This window comes from Bombina bombina, chromosome 4 (genome assembly GCF_027579735.1).
Source record: "Bombina bombina isolate aBomBom1 chromosome 4, aBomBom1.pri, whole genome shotgun sequence".
NCBI lineage: Eukaryota > Metazoa > Chordata > Amphibia > Anura > Bombinatoridae > Bombina > Bombina bombina.
Window position 1 is genome coordinate 1,177,042,821 of NC_069502.1, and position 19,732 is coordinate 1,177,062,552.

The 19,732-nt window shown below is 39.6% G+C and overlaps 1 protein-coding gene across 1 annotated transcript in view; it reads right to left on the reverse strand.

Moving 5' to 3' along the window:
* Positions 1–19,732, reverse strand: part of SPDYA (speedy/RINGO cell cycle regulator family member A) — a 504,065-nt gene that overhangs the window by 207,684 nt on the left and 276,649 nt on the right. Inside the window, 1 exon segment of the mRNA XM_053712806.1 lies at positions 7,086–7,171. Coding sequence (XP_053568781.1) covers positions 7,086–7,171 — 86 coding nt within the window.

Consider the following 19,732-nt stretch of genomic DNA (forward strand, 5'->3'; position numbering starts at 1 on the left):
GTATATCGTCGATCTGAAAAGGGAGGTAAGAGATGAATCTCTACGACCGATAACAGAGAACCTATGAAATAGATCCCGTAGAAGGAGATCACTGCATTCAAATAGGCAATACTCTCCTCACATCCCTCTGACATTCACTGCACGCTGAGAGGAAAACCGGGCTCCAACTTGCTGCGGAGCGCATATCAACGTAGAATCTAGCACAAACTTACTTCACCACCTCCATCGGAGGCAAAGTTTGTAAAACTGAATTGTGGGTGTGGTGAGGGGTGTATTTATAGGCATTTTGAGGTTTGGGAAACTTTGCCCCTCCTGGTAGGAATGTATATCCCATACGTCACTAGCTCATGGACTCTTGCTAATTACATGAAAGAAATAAACGTTTTTTATCACAGTCAACTACAATCTCACAGCTCTGCTGTGAGTGATTACCTCCCTCAAAATAAGTTTTGAAGACCCCTGAGTTCTGTAGAGATGAACCGGATCATGCAGGGAAGACAATAAACTTCTGACTGAATTTTTTGATGCGTAGCAAAAGCGCCAAAAAAGGCCCCTCCCCCTCACACACAACAGTGAGAGAGATCAGTAAACTGTCTTAAATTAAATAAAACGACTTCCAAGTGGAAAAAAATAGTGCCCAAAACATTTTTTCACCCAGTACCTCAGAAAATTAAACGATTTTACATGCCAGCAAAAAACGTTTAACATTAAATAAATTAAGTGTTATTAAAAAGCCTGTTGCAAGTCCCTGCAAATTAGGCTAAAGTCTTATGCATACAGTATAATTCCAGTGAAGTGCCATTCCCCAGGATACTGAAGTGTAAAATATACATACATGACAGCCTGATACCAGTTGCTGCTACTGCATTTAAGGCTGAGTTTACATTATATCGGTATGGCAGAATTTTCTCATCAATTCCATTGTCAGAAAATAATAAGCTGCTACATACCTCTTTGCAGATTAATCTGCCCGCTGTCCCCTGATCTGAAGTTTACCTCTCCTCAGATGGCCGAGAAACAGCAATATGATCTTAACTACGCCGGCTAAAATCATAGAAAAAAACTCAGGTAGATTCTTCTTCAAATTCTACCAGAGAAGGAATAACACACTCCGGTGCTATTATAAAATAACAAACTTTTGATTGAAGGTATGAAACTAAGTATAATCACCACAGTCCTCTCACACATCCTATCTATTCGTTGGGTGCAAGAGAATGACTGGGTGTGACGTAGAGGGGAGGAGCTATATAGCAGCTCTGCTGGGTGAATCCTCTTGCACTTCCTGTTGGGGAGGAGTTAATATCCCAGAAGTAATGATGACCCGTGGACTGACCACACTTAACAGGAGAAACACTACACATAAGCAGGTTAAATCACATAATAAAAACATGATTAAAATCCCCCCCTGTACCTCTGATACCCTGAATTTTACCTAACAAATACATTACAGTGCAATCAGAGAAGGTATATGAAACAATCTCACAAGAATCCACGCCATGGAACAGGAACACGGCCCTTCAAGTGTGGCAAATAGTAGCATCACCTCCGCCATGGATTTGAGAGAGGACAGCAGGTAGCGAAGCAAAGTTAGACAACGCCAAGTGTTGAAAAGGAGCCGTGAATTTGAGTCGGGATGCTGTTGCAGGGGGAGCTACCACTGCATCTCTGGACTCTCACTTTTCGCCCAAGCCCTCACACAATAGACTGACAGGACTACTTAAAACTCCTGTTTCTTGTCGAAGAGTAGCACCCTCCATAAGAAACATAAATATAGAAAAAATAAAAAAATAAAATAAATAAAAAACTTCTGACACTTCTCTGCCAACCTCCTGGGACAAAAGGCAAAGAATGACTGGGGGATGAGGGGAAGTGGGAGGAGTATTTAAGCATTTGCCTGGGGTGTCTTTGCCTCCTCCTGGTGGCTAGGTTCTTATTTCACAAAAGTAATGAATGCAGCTGTGGACTCTTTCCATTTAAGAAGAAAAAACACCTGAGTATACTCTTATGTGCCTGGGTCTACAACATAAGGTCTCATCTGCCACAGGCAAGTGACAACCCTGATGACGCTATCCAGACCCTTGCAAAAGCAGGACACTGTAGTGAATACTAAAAATGGACACAATAATCTCTTCTTACCTGCATGAAACCCTTCAGAATGGAACTGAACTACATTGCTTACTACAACAAATCAAACAGTAGTAGAATAAGTCATGTAAGGGCCTCACAGTAAGGCAGTGTTCTCCACAGAAATTTTTGCCAGCCGGGTTGCATCATGTATTAGCTGGGTGAGGGAAGTGTAATAATTTGCAATATCATAACATTTTCTGTTATTTACAAATGTTACTTAAGCTATACAAAACACAATTGAATGGCACAATTTAACATAAACACTAAAAAAAACATTCAATGATAGCTAATTTTAGTTTAAAGGGACATTATACACTAGTGTTTTCTTTGCATAAATGTTTTGTAGATGATCCATTTATATAGCCTATACAGATTATTAAAAAAAATAGATGTATAGTTTTGATTATTTTAAAAAAACATTGCTCTGATTTTCAGACTCTTAACCAAGCCCCAAAGTTTTAGGAGAATACTGATGTATACCTACTCCCGCTTGCTCCTGTTTGTGTAAAGGGTCTTTTCATATGCAAAGGAAGGAGTGTCTGCTATTTCCCAATTGCAGTGGGTGTTCCAGCTACCTTTTTAAAAGAACTAAACTTGGAGCTTCTAAGTAAGTTTTTAAACGGATTTATACTGGATTTTTAGATCAGTATCAATATCTGTGCATATTATTCTTTTATAGTAGTGTCTATTACATGCAGTTATATAAAAATTGGTGTATACTGTCCCTTTAATATTGATTTAAATTTTAGCTAACTGCAAGGAATATCATTTTTTTTTATATAAAGGAAGAGCAGTCTTCCAGAGAACTTTAACCTAACCAAATAACAAACTACGGCCTAGATTTGGAGTTTGGCGGTAGATGGGCTGTTAACGCTCCGCGGGCTTTTTTCTGGCCGCAGCATAAAATTAACTCTGGTATCGAGAGTTCAAACAAATGCTGCGTTAGGCTCCAAAAAAGGAGCGTAGAGCATTTTTACCGCAACTGCAACTCTCGATACCAGAGTTGCTTACGGACGCGGCCAGCCTCAAAAACGTGCTCGTGCACGATTCCCCCATAGGAAACAATGGGGCTGTTTGAGCTGAAAAAAACCTAACACCTGCAAAAAAGCAGCGTTCAGCTCCTAACGCAGCCCCATTGTTTCCTATGGGGAAACACTTCCTACGTCTGCACCTAACACTCTAACATGTACCCCGAGTCTAAACACCCCTAACCTTACACTTATTAACCCCTAATCTGCCGCCCCCGCTATCGCTGACCCCTGCATATTATTATTAACCCCTAATCTTCCGCTCCGTACACCGCCGCAACCTACGTTATCCCTATGTACCCCTAATCTGCTGCCCCTAACACCGCCGACCCCTATATTATATTTATTAACCCCTAATCTGCCCCCCACAACGTCGCCGCCAGCTACTTACAATAATTAACCCCTAATCTGCCGAGCGGACCTGAGCGCTACTATAATAAAGTTATTAACCCCTAATCCGCCTCACTAACCCTATCATAAATAGTATTAACCCCTAATCTGCCCTCCCTAACATCGCCGACACCTAACTTCAATTATTAACCCCTAATCTGACGACCGGAGCTCATCGCTACTATAATAAATGGATTAACCCCTAAAGCTAAGTCTAACCCTAACACTAACACCCCCCTAACTTAAATATAATTTACATCTAACGAAATTAATTAACTCTTATTAAATAAATTATTCCTATTTAAAGCTAAATACTTACTTGTAAAATAAATCATAATATAGCTACAATATAAATTATAATTATATTATAGCTATTTTAGGATTAATATTTATTTTACAGGCAACTTGGTAATTATTTTAACCAGGTACAATAGCTATTAAATAGTTAAGAACTATTTAATAGTTACCTAGTTAAAATAATAACAAAATTACCTGTAAAATAAATCCTAACCTAAGTTACAAATAAACCTAACACTAGACTATCATTAAATTAATTAAATAAAATACCTACAATTACCTACAATTAACCTAACACTACACTATCAATAAATAAATTAAATACAATTGCTACAAATAACTACAATTACATAAACTAACTAAAGTACAAAAAATAAAAAAGAACTAAGTTACAAAAAATAAAAAAATATTTACCAACATAAGAAAAATATTACAACAATTTTAAACTAATTACACCTACTCTAAGCCCCCTAATAAAATAACAAAGACCCCCAAAATAAAAAATTCCCTACCCTATTCTAAATTAATAAATGTAAAAGCTCTTTTACCTTACCAGCCCTGAACAGGGCCCTTTGCGGGGCATGCCCCAAGAAAATCAGCTCTTTTGCCTGTAAAAAAAAACATACAATACCCCCCTCCAACATTACAACCCACCACCCACATACCCCTAATCTAACCCAAACCCCCCTTAAATAAACCTAACACTAAGCCCCTGAAGATCTTCCTACCTTGTCTTCACCATCCAGGTATCACCGATCCGTCCTGGCATCCGGTGCTGAAGAGGTCCAGAAGAGGCTCCAAAGTCTTCCTCCTATCCGGCAAGAAGAGGACATCCGGACCGGCAAACATCTTCTCCAAGCGGCATCTTCGATCTTCTTCCATCCGGTGCGGAACAGCCAATAGAATGCGAGCTCAATCTGATTCGCTGATTGGATCAGCCAATAGGATTGAACTTGATTCTGATTGGCTGATTCCATCAGCCAATCAGAATATTCCTACCTTAATTCCGATTGGCTGATAGAATCCTATCAGCCAATCGGAATTCGAGGGACGCCATCTTGGATGACGTCCCTTAAAGGAACCGTCATTCGTCGGGAGACAACGGAAGAAGAGGATGGATCCGCGTCGGCTGCTTCAAGATGGACCCGCTCCGCACCGGATGGAAGAAGATCGAAGATGCCGCTTGGAGAAGATGTTTGCCGGTCCGGATGTCCTCTTCTTGCTGGATAGGAGGAAGACTTTGGAGCCTCTTCTGGACCTCTTCAGCACCGGATGCCAGGACCGATCGGTGATACCTGGATGGTGAAGACAAGGTAGGAAGATCTTCAGGGGCTTAGTGTTAGGTTTATTTAAGGGGGGTTTGGGTTAGATTAGGGGTATGTGGGTGGTGGGTTGTAATGTTGGAGGGGGGTATTGTATGTTTTTTTTTACAGGCAAAAGAGCTGATTTTCTTGGGGCATGCCCCGCAAAGGGCCCTGTTCAGGGCTGGTAAGGTAAAAGAGCTTTTACATTTATTAATTTAGAATAGGGTAGGGAATTTTTTATTTTGGGGGTCTTTGTTATTTTATTAGGGGGCTTAGAGTAGGTGTAATTAGTTTAAAATTGTTGTAATATTTTTCTTATGTTGGTAAATATTTTTTTATTTTTTGTAACTTAGTTCTTTTTTATTTTTTGTACTTTAGTTAGTTTATGTAATTGTAGTTATTTGTAGCAATTGTATTTAATTTATTTATTGATAGTGTAGTGTTAGGTTAATTGTAGGTAATTGTAGGTATTTTATTTAATTAATTTAATGATAGTCTAGTGTTAGGTTTATTTGTAACTTAGGTTAGGATTTATTTTACAGGTAATTTTGTTATTATTTTAACTAGGTAACTATTAAATAGTTCTTAACTATTTAATAGCTATTGTACCTGGTTAAAATAATTACCAAGTTGCCTGTAAAATAAATATTAATCCTAAAATAGCTATAATATAATTATAATTTATATTGTAGCTATATTATGATTTATTTTACAGGTAAGTATTTAGCTTTAAATAGGAATAATTTATTTAATAAGAGTTAATTAATTTCGTTAGATGTAAATTATATTTAAGTTAGGGGGGTGTTAGTGTTAGGGTTAGACTTAGCTTTAGGGGTTAATCCATTTATTATAGTAGCGGTGAGCTCCGGTCGTCAGATTAGGGGTTAATAATTGAAGTTAGGTGTCGGCGATGTTAGGGAGGGCAGATTAGGGGTTAATACTATTTATGATAGGGTTAGTGAGGCGGATTAGGGGTTAATAACTTTATTATAGTAGCGCTCAGGTCCGCTCGGCAGATTAGGGGTTAATAAGTGTAGGCAGGTGTCGGCGACGTTGAGGGGGGCAGATTAGGGGTTAATAAATATAATATAGGGGTCGGCGGTGTTAGGGGCAGCAGATTAGGGGTACATAAGGATAACGTAGGTGGCGGCGCTTTGCGGTCGGCAGATTAGGGGTTAATTATTGTAAGTAGCTGGCGGCGATGTTGTGGGGGGCAGGTTAGGGGTTAATAAATGTAATACAGGGGTCGGCGGGGTTAGGGGCAGCAGATTAGGGGTACATAAGTATAACGTAGGTGGCGGTCGGAAGATTAGGGGTTAAAAAAGTTTAATCGAGTGGCGGCGATGTGGGGGGACCTCGGTTTAGGGGTACATAGGTAGTTTATGGGTGTTAGTGTACTTTAGGGTACAGTAGTTAAGAGCTTTATGAACCGGCGTTAGCCCAAAAAGCTCTTAACTCCTGCTATTTTCCTGCGGCTGGAGTTTTGTCGTTAGAGCTCTAACGCTCACTTCAGAAACGACTCTAAATACCGGCGTTAGAAAGATCCCATTGAAAAGATAGGATACGCAATTGACGTAAGGGGATCTGCGGTATGGAAAAGTCGCGGCTGAAAAGTGAGCGTTAGACCCTTTAATCACTGACTCCAAATACCGGCGGTAGCCTAAAACCAGCATTAGGAGCCTCTAACGCTGGTTTTCACGGCTACCGCCGAACTCTAAATCTAGGCCTATTATAATCTCCACAGGTATAGGATATGTTACCATAAGAATAATTTAATAATTTATGCTGAATGTTTCTTTGTGACTAAATAACTAAAACATCAAAACACTGCATGATAATAAAATTGTCAGGTGTGTTAGCCATGTTTATATTATTTATGTGTATAAAACAAATATCACATTGACTAACATTATTTTAAATGTTATCTAAATGTACTTACAAAGCAGCAAAGAAATGAATTCTGGTATGTTCGTTTAAATTAAATGCAGCTCTCTTGAAATATACAAACGTCATTGCCAAAAGGTACTGTTCAAAACATAGAAGAAGAAAAAATGTATACATTATCACAGGATGAAATAATTAACAGATAAAGAACAAATACCTAGAATACAAATTGTGCGCTAAACAACGCAAAAAATGTACCAGTACCGCACTTTTCATAGCGCTGCCATTACAAGTTACAAAAAAACCTTCTTGTGTTATGGTGCGTTAAGCTCCATATCGCACAAAAGCCAAGTCCTGACTCAACATGCTCGTGCACGTTTTCCCCCATAGACATCAATGGAGAAAAAGTGTTAGAAAAAAACTAATACCTGCGATCACGGAATGGCGATCGCTATAACACAATCCCCATTGATGTCTATGGAGATAAGAAAGTTATGTATAAATCGAACACCCTAACATAAACCCCTAAATACCCCTAATCCGCCGCCCCCGACATCATCAACACTAAATAAAGATATTAACCCCTTATCCGCCGCCCACCCGCATCACTAACACCGAAATAAAACTATTAACCCCTAATCTGCCGCCCCTGCATCAAAAATACTAAACTAAACCTATTAACCCCTAAACCGCCAAACACCCACATCGCAAATACTAAACTAAACCTATTAACCCCATAAACCGCCAAACACCCACATCGCAAATACGAAACTAAACCTATTAAACCCTAAATCGCCAAACACCCAAATCGCAACAACCTAAATTAAATTATTAACCCGAAATACAAAAAGAGGAAAAGAGCGCAACCCACTCTAAGAGAAAAAGTATTTATTACACTGAATATAGCGCAAATAAAAACAGACGTACCAGATAATAGAATAAAATGTGCACAAAATGAGTATCGCCAAGAGTCCTCCAATCCAAGGCAAATGAGTGTCAGCTTTAACGCCATTAATCCTTCCTGTGGTCACAGCGTGACCCGAGTGCCTTACCATCCCAGGATTGCGGAACAACACACAATACTTCCTGTGTCAGTAGACTCTCAGGACTTTAAAATCATCAACGCCTTTCTTCGGGTTCCTACCCGACTTTCTCAAGAGGTAATGCTTCAGTAAATGGCTCGTCTCATTTTAAAGAGAGCGTGCTGTCAAAATGAAATTCGTGGCAGCATATGATTGGACAAATACGTGTCATCATGTGATTGGCTACATAATCTCCAATAGAGAGTCAGCACAGTTATATTGCCGTGATAAGATGTGATACTATACATTGTAATTAAAAATATTGTAAAAATGTAAACACATACTTGTAAGTATGAATACGTTAAACAGCTTTAGAAGCCCTATGTATAATATATGAATATATTACAGAATCGTCAAAGCCTATATACAAATGGATACCACTGAAAAATTGTATTATTATTATTATTATTATCGGTTATTTGTAGAGCACCAACAGATTCCGCAGCACTATTAACAAAGGCAAAAAAACAGTTATAGGGATCAAATGGGTAGAGGGCCCTGCCAAGAGTTGCACTGTTGTAGTCAGCTCTTAAGAAGGTGATCTACAAACAGCTGGACTCAAGCTTACATGCTAGGGGAGTTCAGGGGATAGCAATGGAGGAGAGGAACTGGTATAAAGAAAGGTTAGCGTAGGTTATATGCATCCCTGAACAGTAGAGTCTTTAGGGAGAAATTGAAGCTTTTAAAACTAGAAGAGAGTCTTGTGGAGCGAGGCAGAGAGTTCCACAAGATGGGAGCCAGTCTGGAGAAGTCCTGTAAACGGGAGTGTGATGAGGTGACAAGACAGGAGGAGAGTAGGAGGTCGTGAGCAGAGCGAAGGGGACAGGAGGGAGAGTATCTGGAGACAAGATCTGAGATATAGGGGGGAGCAGTGCAGTTGAGGGCTTTGTATGTCAGAGTGAGAATTTTGTGTTTGATCCTAGAGACAAGAGGAAGCCAGTGAAGAGATTGGCAGAGAGGTGCAGCAGATGAAGAGCGACTTGTAAGGAAGATGAGTCTGGCAGAGGCATTCATTAAGGATTGTAAAGGAGCTAGGCGTTAGGTGGGGAGACCAGAGAGGACAGAGTTGCAGTAATCGAGGCTGGAGAGGATGAGAAAGTGGATTCAAATCTTAGTTGTGTCTTGTGTAAGGAAGTGTCTAATTTTAGAGATGTTTTTAAGGTGGAAGCAGCAGGCTTTAGCCAAAGACTGAATGTGAGGAGTGAAAGAAAGATCTGAGTCAAGACATCGGGCATGCGGGGTAGGGGTAATGATGGAGTTGTCGACAGTTATAGAGAGATTGGGGGTGGAGAGTTTTGAAGAAGGGGAGAAAATAAGGAGCTCAAAAATAAATAAGTACAACATAAATATAAGTAAAGGTAATACATAGTATAGAAAATACAGTAGTGAGACAAAGTACAGAGGCGCCAATGGTGCAGATCAATGGTGGTATAAGGCACAACAACACCCCAATATGCACAGGATACTCACATGTGGTGAAGGCAATCAATCTTGCCCATAGAGACAGGCTGGATTTCACAGCAATCCAGCTGGCTGTTCCAAGGTGGGGTAACAGATGGGTGGGTGTTAGAGTGTTAGTACTCTAAAGTAGCATAGCAACAGGAAGTAGCAGTTATAACACTAGGAGTGGATTTGATAAAAAGTGAATTTATTTAAAAAGTATAAAAAGTAATAATAACAATACCACTCATCTCAGTGTTAAAAATGTATCTTATACATAAGGAATACATGCAACGCGTTTCTCAGATATACTGTTTCCTCAGGCAACGCGTCGCATGTATTCCTTATGTATAAGATACATTTTTTACACTGAGATGAGTGGTATTGTTATTATTACTTTTTATACTTTTTAAATAAATTCACTTTTTATCAAATCCACTCCTAGTGTTATAACTGCTACTTCCTGTTGCTATGCTACTTTAGAGTACTAACACCCACCCATCTGTTAACCCACCTTGGAACAGCCAGCTGGATTGCTGTGAAATCCAGCCTGTCTCTATGGGCAAGATTGATTGCCTTCACCACATGTGAGTATCCTGTGCATATTGGGGTGTTGTTGTGCCTTATACCACCATTGATCTGCACCATTGGCGCCTCTGTACTTTGTCTCACTTCTCTAGTTTTTCTCCGTTTGGATACCGATAGAGAGCTGCCTATTTGTTCAGCTAGCTGGATTGCTGCTAAAATCCAGCCCGTCCCTATTGGCATAATTGAATGCCTTCATCTATTGTGAGTACCCTGTTATCTTAGTATATTGGTACATCTTCAGAAACCTCCATTGATCTGCACCATTGGCGCCCCTTCCGTGTTGTTCTTTCTTTTTAGAAAATACAGTATACGGTGACAACAAAAACATAATTTATGCTTACCTGATAAATTCCTTTCTTCTGTAGTGTGATCAGTCCACGGGTCATCATTACTTGTGGGATATTAACTGCTCCCCTACAGGAAGTGCAAGAGGATTCACCCAGCAGAGTTGCTATATAGCTCCTCCCCTCTACGTCACCTCCAGTCATTCGACCAAGGACCAACGAGAAAGGAGAAGCCAAGGGTGTAGTGGTGACTGAAGTATAATTTAAAAAATATTTACCTGCCTTAAAAAACAGGGCGGGCCGTGGACTGATCACACTACAGAAGAAAGGAATTTATCAGGTAAGCATAAATTATGTTTTCTTCTGTTAAGTGTGATCAGTCCACGGGTCATCATTACTTGTGGGATACCAATACCAAAGCAAAAGTACACGGATGACGGGAGGGATAGGCAGGCTCTTTATACAGAAGGAACCACTGCCTGAAGAACCTTTCTCCCAAAAATAGCCTCCGAGGAAGCAAAAGTGTCAAATTTGTAAAATTTGGAAAAAGTATGAAGCGAAGACCAAGTTGCAGCCTTGCAAATCTGTTCAACAGAGGCCTCATTCTTAAAGGCCCAAGTGGAAGCCACAGCTCTAGTGGAATGAGCTGTAATTCTTTCAGGAGGCTGCTGTCCAGCAGTCTCATAAGCTAAACGAATTATGCTACGAAGCCAAAAAGAGAGAGAGGTAGCAGAAGCTTTTTGACCTCTCCTCTGACCAGAGTAAACGACAAACAGGGAAGACGTTTGTCGAAAATCTTTAGTTGCCTGTAAATAAAATTTAAGGGCACGAACTACATCCAGATTGTGCAAAAGACGTTCCTTCCTCGAAGAAGGATTTGGGCACAAGGATGGAACAACAATCTCCTGATTGATATTCCTGTTAGTGACTACCTTAGGTAAGAACCCAGGCTTAGTACGCAGAACTACCTTATCCGAGTGAAAAATCAAATAAGGAGAATCACAATGTAAGGCTGATAACTCAGAGACTCTTCGAGCCGAGGAAATAGCCATTAAAAATAGAACTTTCCAAGATAACAACTTTATATCAATGGAATGAAGGGGTTCAAACGGAACACCCTGTAAAACGTTAAGAACAAGGTTTAAACTCCATGGTGGAGCCACAGCTTTAAACACAGGTTTAATCCTGGCCAAAGCCTGACAAAAAGCCTGAACGTCTGGAACTTCTGACAGACGCTTGTGTAACAGAATGGACAGAGCTGAGATCTGTCCCTTTAAGGAACTAGCGGATAACCCCTTTTCTAAACCTTCTTGTAGAAAAGACAATATCCTAGGAATCCTAACCTTACTCCAAGAGTAACCTTTGGATTCGCACCAATATAGGTATTTACGCCATATTTTATGGTAAATCTTTCTGGTAACAGGCTTCCTAGCCTGTATTAAGGTATCAATAACTGACTCAGAAAAACCACGCTTTGATAAGATCAAGCGTTCAATTTCCAAGCAGTCAGCTTCAGAGAAGTTAGATTTTGATGTTTGAAAAGGACCCTGAATCAGAAGGTCCTGTTTCAGAGGTAACGACCAAGGTGGACAGAATGACATGTCCACCAGATCTGTATACCAAGTCCTGCGTGGCCATGTAGGCACTATTAGAATCACTGATGTTTTCTCCTGTTTGATTCTGGCAATCAATCGAGGAAGCATCGGGAAAGGTGGAAACACATAAGCCATCCTGAAGGTCCATGGTGCTGTCAAGGCATCTATCAGGACCGCTCCCGGATCCCTGGATCTGGACCCGTAGCGCGGAAGCTTGGCGTTCTGTCGAGACGCCATGAGATCTATCTCTGGTTTGCCCCAACGTCGAAGTATTTGGGCAAAGACCTCTGGATGAAGTTCCCACTCCCCCGGATGAAAAGTCTGACGACTTAAGAAATCCGCCTTCCAGTTCTCCACTCCCGGGATGTGGATTGCAGACAGGTGGCAAGAGTGAGACTCTGCCCAGCGAATTATCTTCGATACTTCCATCATTGCTAGGGAGCTTCTTGTCCCTCCCTGATGGTTGATATAAGCTACAGTCGTGATGTTGTCCGACTGGAACCTGATGAACCCCCGAGTTGCTAACTGGGGCCAAGCCAGAAGAGCATTGAGGACTGCTCTCAATTCCAGAATGTTTATTGGAAGAAGACTCTCCTCCTGATTCCATAGTCCCTGAGCCTTCAGAGAATTCCAGACAGCGCCCCAACCTAGTAGGCTGGCGTCTGTTGTTACAATTGACCAGTCTGGCCTGCTGAATGGCATTCCCCTGGACAGATGTGGCCGATAAAGCCACCATAGAAGAGAATTTCTGGTCTCTTGAATGGAATGAAGGACACGGCATGCATTTAGAAGTTTTGTTAACCTGTCCTCTGTCAGGTAAATCTTCATTTCTACAGAATCTATCAGAGTCCCCAGGAAGGGAACTCTTGTGAGTGGAAAGAGAGAACTTTTCTCTTCGTTCACTTTCCATCCATGCGACCTTAGAAATGCCAATACTATCTCTGTATGAGATTTGGCAGTTTGAAAGCTTGAAGCTTGTATCAGTATGTCGTCTAAGTACGGAGTTACTGAAATTCCTCGCGGTCTTAGTACCGCCAGAAGAGTGCCCAGAACCTTTGTGAAGATTCTTGGAGCCGTAGCCAGTCCGAATGGAAGAGCTACAAACTGGTAATGCCTGTCTAAAAAGGCAAACCTTAGATACCGGTAATGACTTCTGTGAATCGGTATGTGAAGGTAAGCATCCTTTAAATCCACTGTGGTCAAGTACTGACCCTCTTGGATCATGGTCAAAATTGTTCGAATAGTTTCCATCTTGAACGATGGAAATCTTAGGAATTTGTTTAGGATCTTTAAATCCAAGATTGGCCTGAAGGTTCCCTCTTTTTTGGGAACTACAAACAGATTTGAGTAAAACCCTTGTCCTTGTTCCAACCGCGGAACTGGATGGATCACTCCCATTAATAAAAGATCTTGTACGCAGCGTAGAAACGCTTCCTTCTTTGTTAGGTTTGTTGACAACCTTGACAGATGAAATCTCCCTCTTGGGGGAGAGGATTTGAAGTGCAGAAGGTATCCCTGAGATATGATCTCTAACGCCCAGGGATCCTGAACATCTCTTGCCCAAGCCTGGGCGAAGAGGGAAAGTCTGCCCCCCACTAGATCCGGTCCCGGATCGGGGGCCCTCAATTCATGCTGTCTTAGGGGCAGCAGCAGGTTTTCTGGCCTGTTTGTCCCTGTTCCAGGACTGGTTAGGTTTCCAGCCTTGTCTGTAGCGAGCAACAGCTCCTTCCTGTTTTGGTGCAGAGGAAGTTGATGCTGCTCCTGCTTTGAAATTACGAAAGGAATGAAAATTGGACTGTCTAGCCTTGGCTTTGGCCTTGTCCTGAGGCAGGGCATGACCTTTACCTCCTGTAATGTCATCAATAATCTCTTTCAAGCCGGGCCCGAATAAGGTCTGCCCTTTGAAAGGAATATTAAGCAATTTAGATTTAGACGTAACATCAGCTGACCAGGATTTTAGCCACAGAGCTCTGCGTGCCTGAATGGCAAATCCTGAATTTTTAGCCGCAAGTTTAGTTAAATGTACTACGGCATCTGAAATAAATGAATTAGCTAACTTAAGGAATTTAAGTTTGTGTGTGATGTCATCTAGTGTGGATGATTGAAGTGTCTCTTCCAGAGACTCAAACCAAAATGCTGCTGCAGCCGTGACAGGCGCAATACATGCAAGAGGTTGCAATATAAACCCTTGTTGAACAAACATTTTCTTAAGGTAACCCTCTAATTTTTTATCCATTGGATCTGAAAAAGCACAGCTATCCTCCACTGGGATAGTGGTACGCTTAGCTAAAGTAGAAACTGCTCCCTCCACCTTAGGGACCATTTGCCATAAGTCCCATGTGGCGGCGTCTATTGGAAACATTTTTCTGAATATAGGAGGGGGTGAGAAAGGCACACCGGGTCTATCCCACTCCTTAGTAACAATGTCAGTAAGTCTCTTAGGTATAGGAAAAACGTCAGTACTCGTCGGTACCGCAAAATATTTATCCAACCTACACATTTTTTCTGGGATTGCAACTGTGTTACAATCATTCAGAGCCGCTAATACCTCCCCTAGTAACACACGGAGGTTCTCAAGCTTAAATTTAAAATTTGAAATGTCTGAGTCCAGTTTATTTGGATCAGAACCGTCACCCACAGAATGAAGCTCTCCGTCTTCACGTTCTGCAAACTGTGACGCAGTATCAGACATGGCCCTTGCATTATCAGCGCACTCTGTTCTCATCCCAGAGTGATCACGTTTACCTCTTAGTTCTGGTAGTTTAGCCAAAACTTCAGTCATAACAGTAGCCATATCTTGTAATGTGATTTGTAATGGCCGCCCAGATGCACTCGGCGCTACAATATCACGCACCTCCTGAGCGGGAGATGCAGGTACTGACACGTGAGGCGAGTTAGTCGGCATAACTCTCCCCTCGTTGTTTGGTGAAATATGTTCAATTTGTACAGATTGACTATTTTTTAAAGTAGCATCAATACATTTAGTACATAAATTTCTATTGGGCTCCACTTTGGCATTAACACATATAGCACAGAGATATTCCTCTGAATCAGACATGTTTAACACACTAGCAAATAAACAGCAACTTGGAAATACTTTTCAAAGTAATTTACAAATAATATGAAAACGAACTGTGCCTTTAAGAAGCACAGAAAAATATTATAACAGATAAAATAATTAAGTTATAGCATCAATCTTTGTCAGAATATACAGTTTTAGCAAAGGATTGTTCCCCTCAGCAAATGATAACTAACCCAGGCAGCAGAAAAAAACACACAAATAAACGTTTTTTATATCACAGTCAATACCCTCAGCACAGCTCTACTGTAATGATTACTTCCCTCAAAAAAGGCTTTTGAGATCCCTGAACTCTGTAGAGATGAACCGGATCATGCAGGAAGAAAATGAACCTCTGACTGAGTTTTTTCTGATGCGTAGTGAAAGCACCAAAATGGCCCCTCCCCCACACACATAACAGTGAGAGGGATCAGTGAACTGCTCTAATTTAAATCAAAACTATTGCCAAGTGGAAAAAAAGTGCCCAAAATATTTTTTCACCCAGTACCTCAGAGAAAAAAACGTTTTTACATGCCAGCAAAAAAACGTTTTACCTCAATAATTAATTGTCATTTAAAACCTATTGCAAGTCCCTGCAAAATAGGTTAAGTCTATGTATACAGTTTAAAAGCCAGAGAAGTACCATTTCCCAGAAAACTGAAGTGTAAAATATACATACATGACAGCCTGATATCAGCTACATCTACTGCATTCAAGGCTGAGTTTACATTATAACGGTATGGCAGGATTTTCTCATCAATTCCATGTCAGAAAATAATAAACTGCTACATACCTCTTTGCAGATTAATCTGCCTGCTGTCCCCTGGTCTGAAGTTTACCTCTCCTCAGATGGCCGAGAAACAGCAATATGATCTTAACTACTCCGGCTAAAATCATAGAAAAACTCAGGTAGATTCTTCTTCAAATTCTACCAGAGAAGGAATAACACACTCCGGTGCTATTATAAAATAACAAACTTTTGATTGAAGATATAAAAACTAAATATATCACCATAGTCCTCTCACACATCCTATCTAGTCGTTGGGTGCAAGAGAATGACTGGAGGTGACGTAGAGGGGAGGAGCTATATAGCAACTCTGCTGGGTGAATCCTCTTGCACTTCCTGTAGGGGAGCAGTTAATATCCCACAAGTAATGATGACCCGTGGACTGATCACACTTAACAGAAGAAAATAGAACATTAGATAGTTGTCAAAATGAATCTTAACAGAGTCTAAAATTCTGAGTAAAAACATGAATATACATATACACGGATACAACTAAAATATAAAAATATAGGACCAACTAATGAATTAGACCCTTATAATAAGCTCTTTTGGGAGATAAATATGTGAGGATTAGTGTAGTAATCTCCTCATCTCTAACTATATAGAAATTGTATGGACAAAACCACTTATGTTGCGTATTTAGAAGGGAGAAAATCGATAATTGAATATACACTCCAAACATTGATATACATGCACAATATAAGCATATATATTTAAGTTGAATAAATGAGTGTGTACAGATCTATGAACATAAGGAAGTACTCAACTGCAGATCTTACAATGTGGTTTACCTCTTGACATGTACACAATGTCATGTACAGTATACAGGAGGTCAGGGAAAGAATACAAGAGCACATATGAAACATTAAGGCAGTAAAACTCACTACTCCATTAGTCCAATCATTTTAAACACAAACATTCAAAATTCCCTGAAACAATGAGATGGACATTGATAGAGAGAGTTAGACCTAAAACAAGAGGTGGGGATTTGGAGTATAATCTCTCAAAGAGAGAGGTGTTTTGGAATTTCAAATTGGGCACTAGGATGCCCCAGGGGTTAAACTCAGAGTTTGACTTAGTGAATTGTTGGTATTAGGATAGGACATTAAGGAGGGAATATTTCATGTATGAGTACTGACCCTTCCAGATGAAAATATTTTTCTATAATATAATAATGCCTGTTTTTTTTTCACACAGGGAATCCTTACTTTTCTCATTATATAGTAATATCCAGTATTATCCAGTAAGCAATCATTGTGGAGGTAGGAGATCTAATATAGGATTCCTTGATACAGGTATTTAATAAATAATAGACAAGTATTGCCAATGTGATATATATATAAATTCCTTATAAAGTTGCAAGAAGAGGGCAAATAAGTATTCCACAATGAACTTAGACAGGGCATCTTTATGTGTGATAAAGTGATACGATTGATGTTCCTTTACAAGATAGAAATATATAAGAAAACAGCTTCAATATGACAGGAGCTAGATTATTAACAGAAGAAATAATCTGTGCATGTGGAAAAATGTCCAAAAATATGTCTAACCCTTTAAAATGGCTAAGTCTATTTGCACACACATATTTCTCACATATCTGTGTTAATGAAAATTCTGAATATTTCTGAATGTATAAAATGGAATCCTCTTTGTACATAAATAACAAGTTGTTAAATATTAAGTGAACTCACACTGTCGAAACATATCCAGCCCGTTTTACAAAAGTATACACTGATCGCTTGTATTTGAAATTGTAACATTCAATTGTATAAACAAGCTGATAACCATATGTATAAATAAGATCGTTTGTGACAAGGGGGCTGGGCCGACAGCGTCATTAAAACTTTTAACCTATCATAGAGACATCTATGTATTTTAAGTTCCTAGTCTGGATAGGCAGGTCATACAGCTATGACTACGGCCATTGACTGAAACGCGTCAGCTGACCTGTGACGCTGCCAGCACAATCCGGATGTTATTGGGACAGTGTGGAACATGGATACGCTGTTCGGAGTATTTTAAATGTTAAAATAATAAAGATGGATGATTTATCTAAACGGACTCCTCGGTTTTTGCATTTCTCGAACGGATTTACTTTTGCCTGATACTGGGTTGAATCTGGAGGAGAACGGCTCAGCTGGGACATTAGGATTCTGAACAGGAACAAGGAGGTCGCCACAAATCAGCGTCTACCCTGAGGAGGAGAGGTGAGTAGCTGACTTTTCTAGTGTCCTTGTTATAAATCTCACTCTCTGTAGACCAGGGTTTTAGACAAAATAAAAGGAACATTGAGACTGTGTGGTTGACATACGTGTTAGAATATACCACGGCCTGTTGTATATATTAATTATGAGACTGAATAGGTATAATAGGTATAATATGTTCCCAGCTTATTAGGTAGCAGTGATTACTGCGATTAAGGCTGGTTTGATGTGAAGAGGATAATAACATTTGTTTGCTGATTATAAATAACTTGACATCACTAATCTTATTAATACCTATAGGGTGTCCTGTTCTAAGGGTATAAATCCAAAAGACTTCTTTCTTACTTAGAACCATGTACCTATCTCCACCTCTTACATTTACCATTACTTGATCTATACCTTGAAACTTGAAAAAAGCTGCACCCCCAACATGTTTGGCAAAATGTTTCGCCACTGGAGTCTTAGGGACCTAATGAAAGCAGATGTTCCCTAATTCTATCCTTCAGAAATCTTGAAGTGAGTCCAACATATTGAAAATTACAACAGCCACAAGTAATAAGGTATATAACATATGTTGAATTGCAATTTATTCTATTTCTGATCTTATAGGTTTTACCTGTATTAGTAGATCTAAATATATCTCCAACTGTGGCATAACCACAGCTTTTACAAGGTTTGCCCCCACATTTATAGAAATCAGTTTTCTTTGAAAGCCAGTTACTACTATTAATTACTTTCTTATTTGTGTTTGTTGCTACATTTCTGGCAATCCTATCTCTAATGGTTTCTGCTCTACTTGAAACAAACTTAAAGTTATGTTATGTGATATTGTGTCATTATGTGAATTGCGGTCAGAGCCTAACTCAATAAGTGGATCAAACATACAACAACCTATTAAAGATGTTAAAACAAGGTTATTTAATCCTGTCAATGCACGAAATGATGTGATAGAAATATTTCACTCAATTGTTGAACAAGATTTAATCACCCTATCTGAGGATGTTTTGAAAAGCAAGACATCATACAATAATTTGAACAGCAAAGAGAGGTTTGCTTAAATAAAATTAGAAAATAACTCAGACATAGTGATTCTCAATTCAGACAAAGGAGGGTCCATTGTAGTCTTAAGTAAAGAACAATATCTTAGTGAACCATATAGACAGCTGAATGACACTGACACCTATAGAAGACTCACATTTAACCCAACACTTAAGTTTCAGGGGGAATTGAGACATCTCATTGATTTGGGTACTGAGAAATTAGTTATTTCAAAAGACTAGTGAATATGTATATATTGAACATCCGAGAATTCCAATTTTCAAATTCCTACCCAAGGTGCATATATCTCTGGTCAATCCCCCAGGTAGACGTATTATTTCAGCTATTAGTTCCCTGGGGGAAAGGCTAGGACAAGGGGTAGATGCACAATTACAACCCATAGTACAATCCCTACCTGTTTTTTTAAAAGATACAAAACATCTATTAAGGTTGTTACAAAATACCAGTTGGAATAAAGGTTTGATTTTTGTCACTATAGATGTGGTTTCGCTTTATTTGTGTATACCTCACAATTTAGGATTAATTGCTGTTAAAAATATGCTGACAAGATTTTCTGATTATGGTCCAGATATCATAGAGTATATACTAGAAGTAATCTCTTTTTT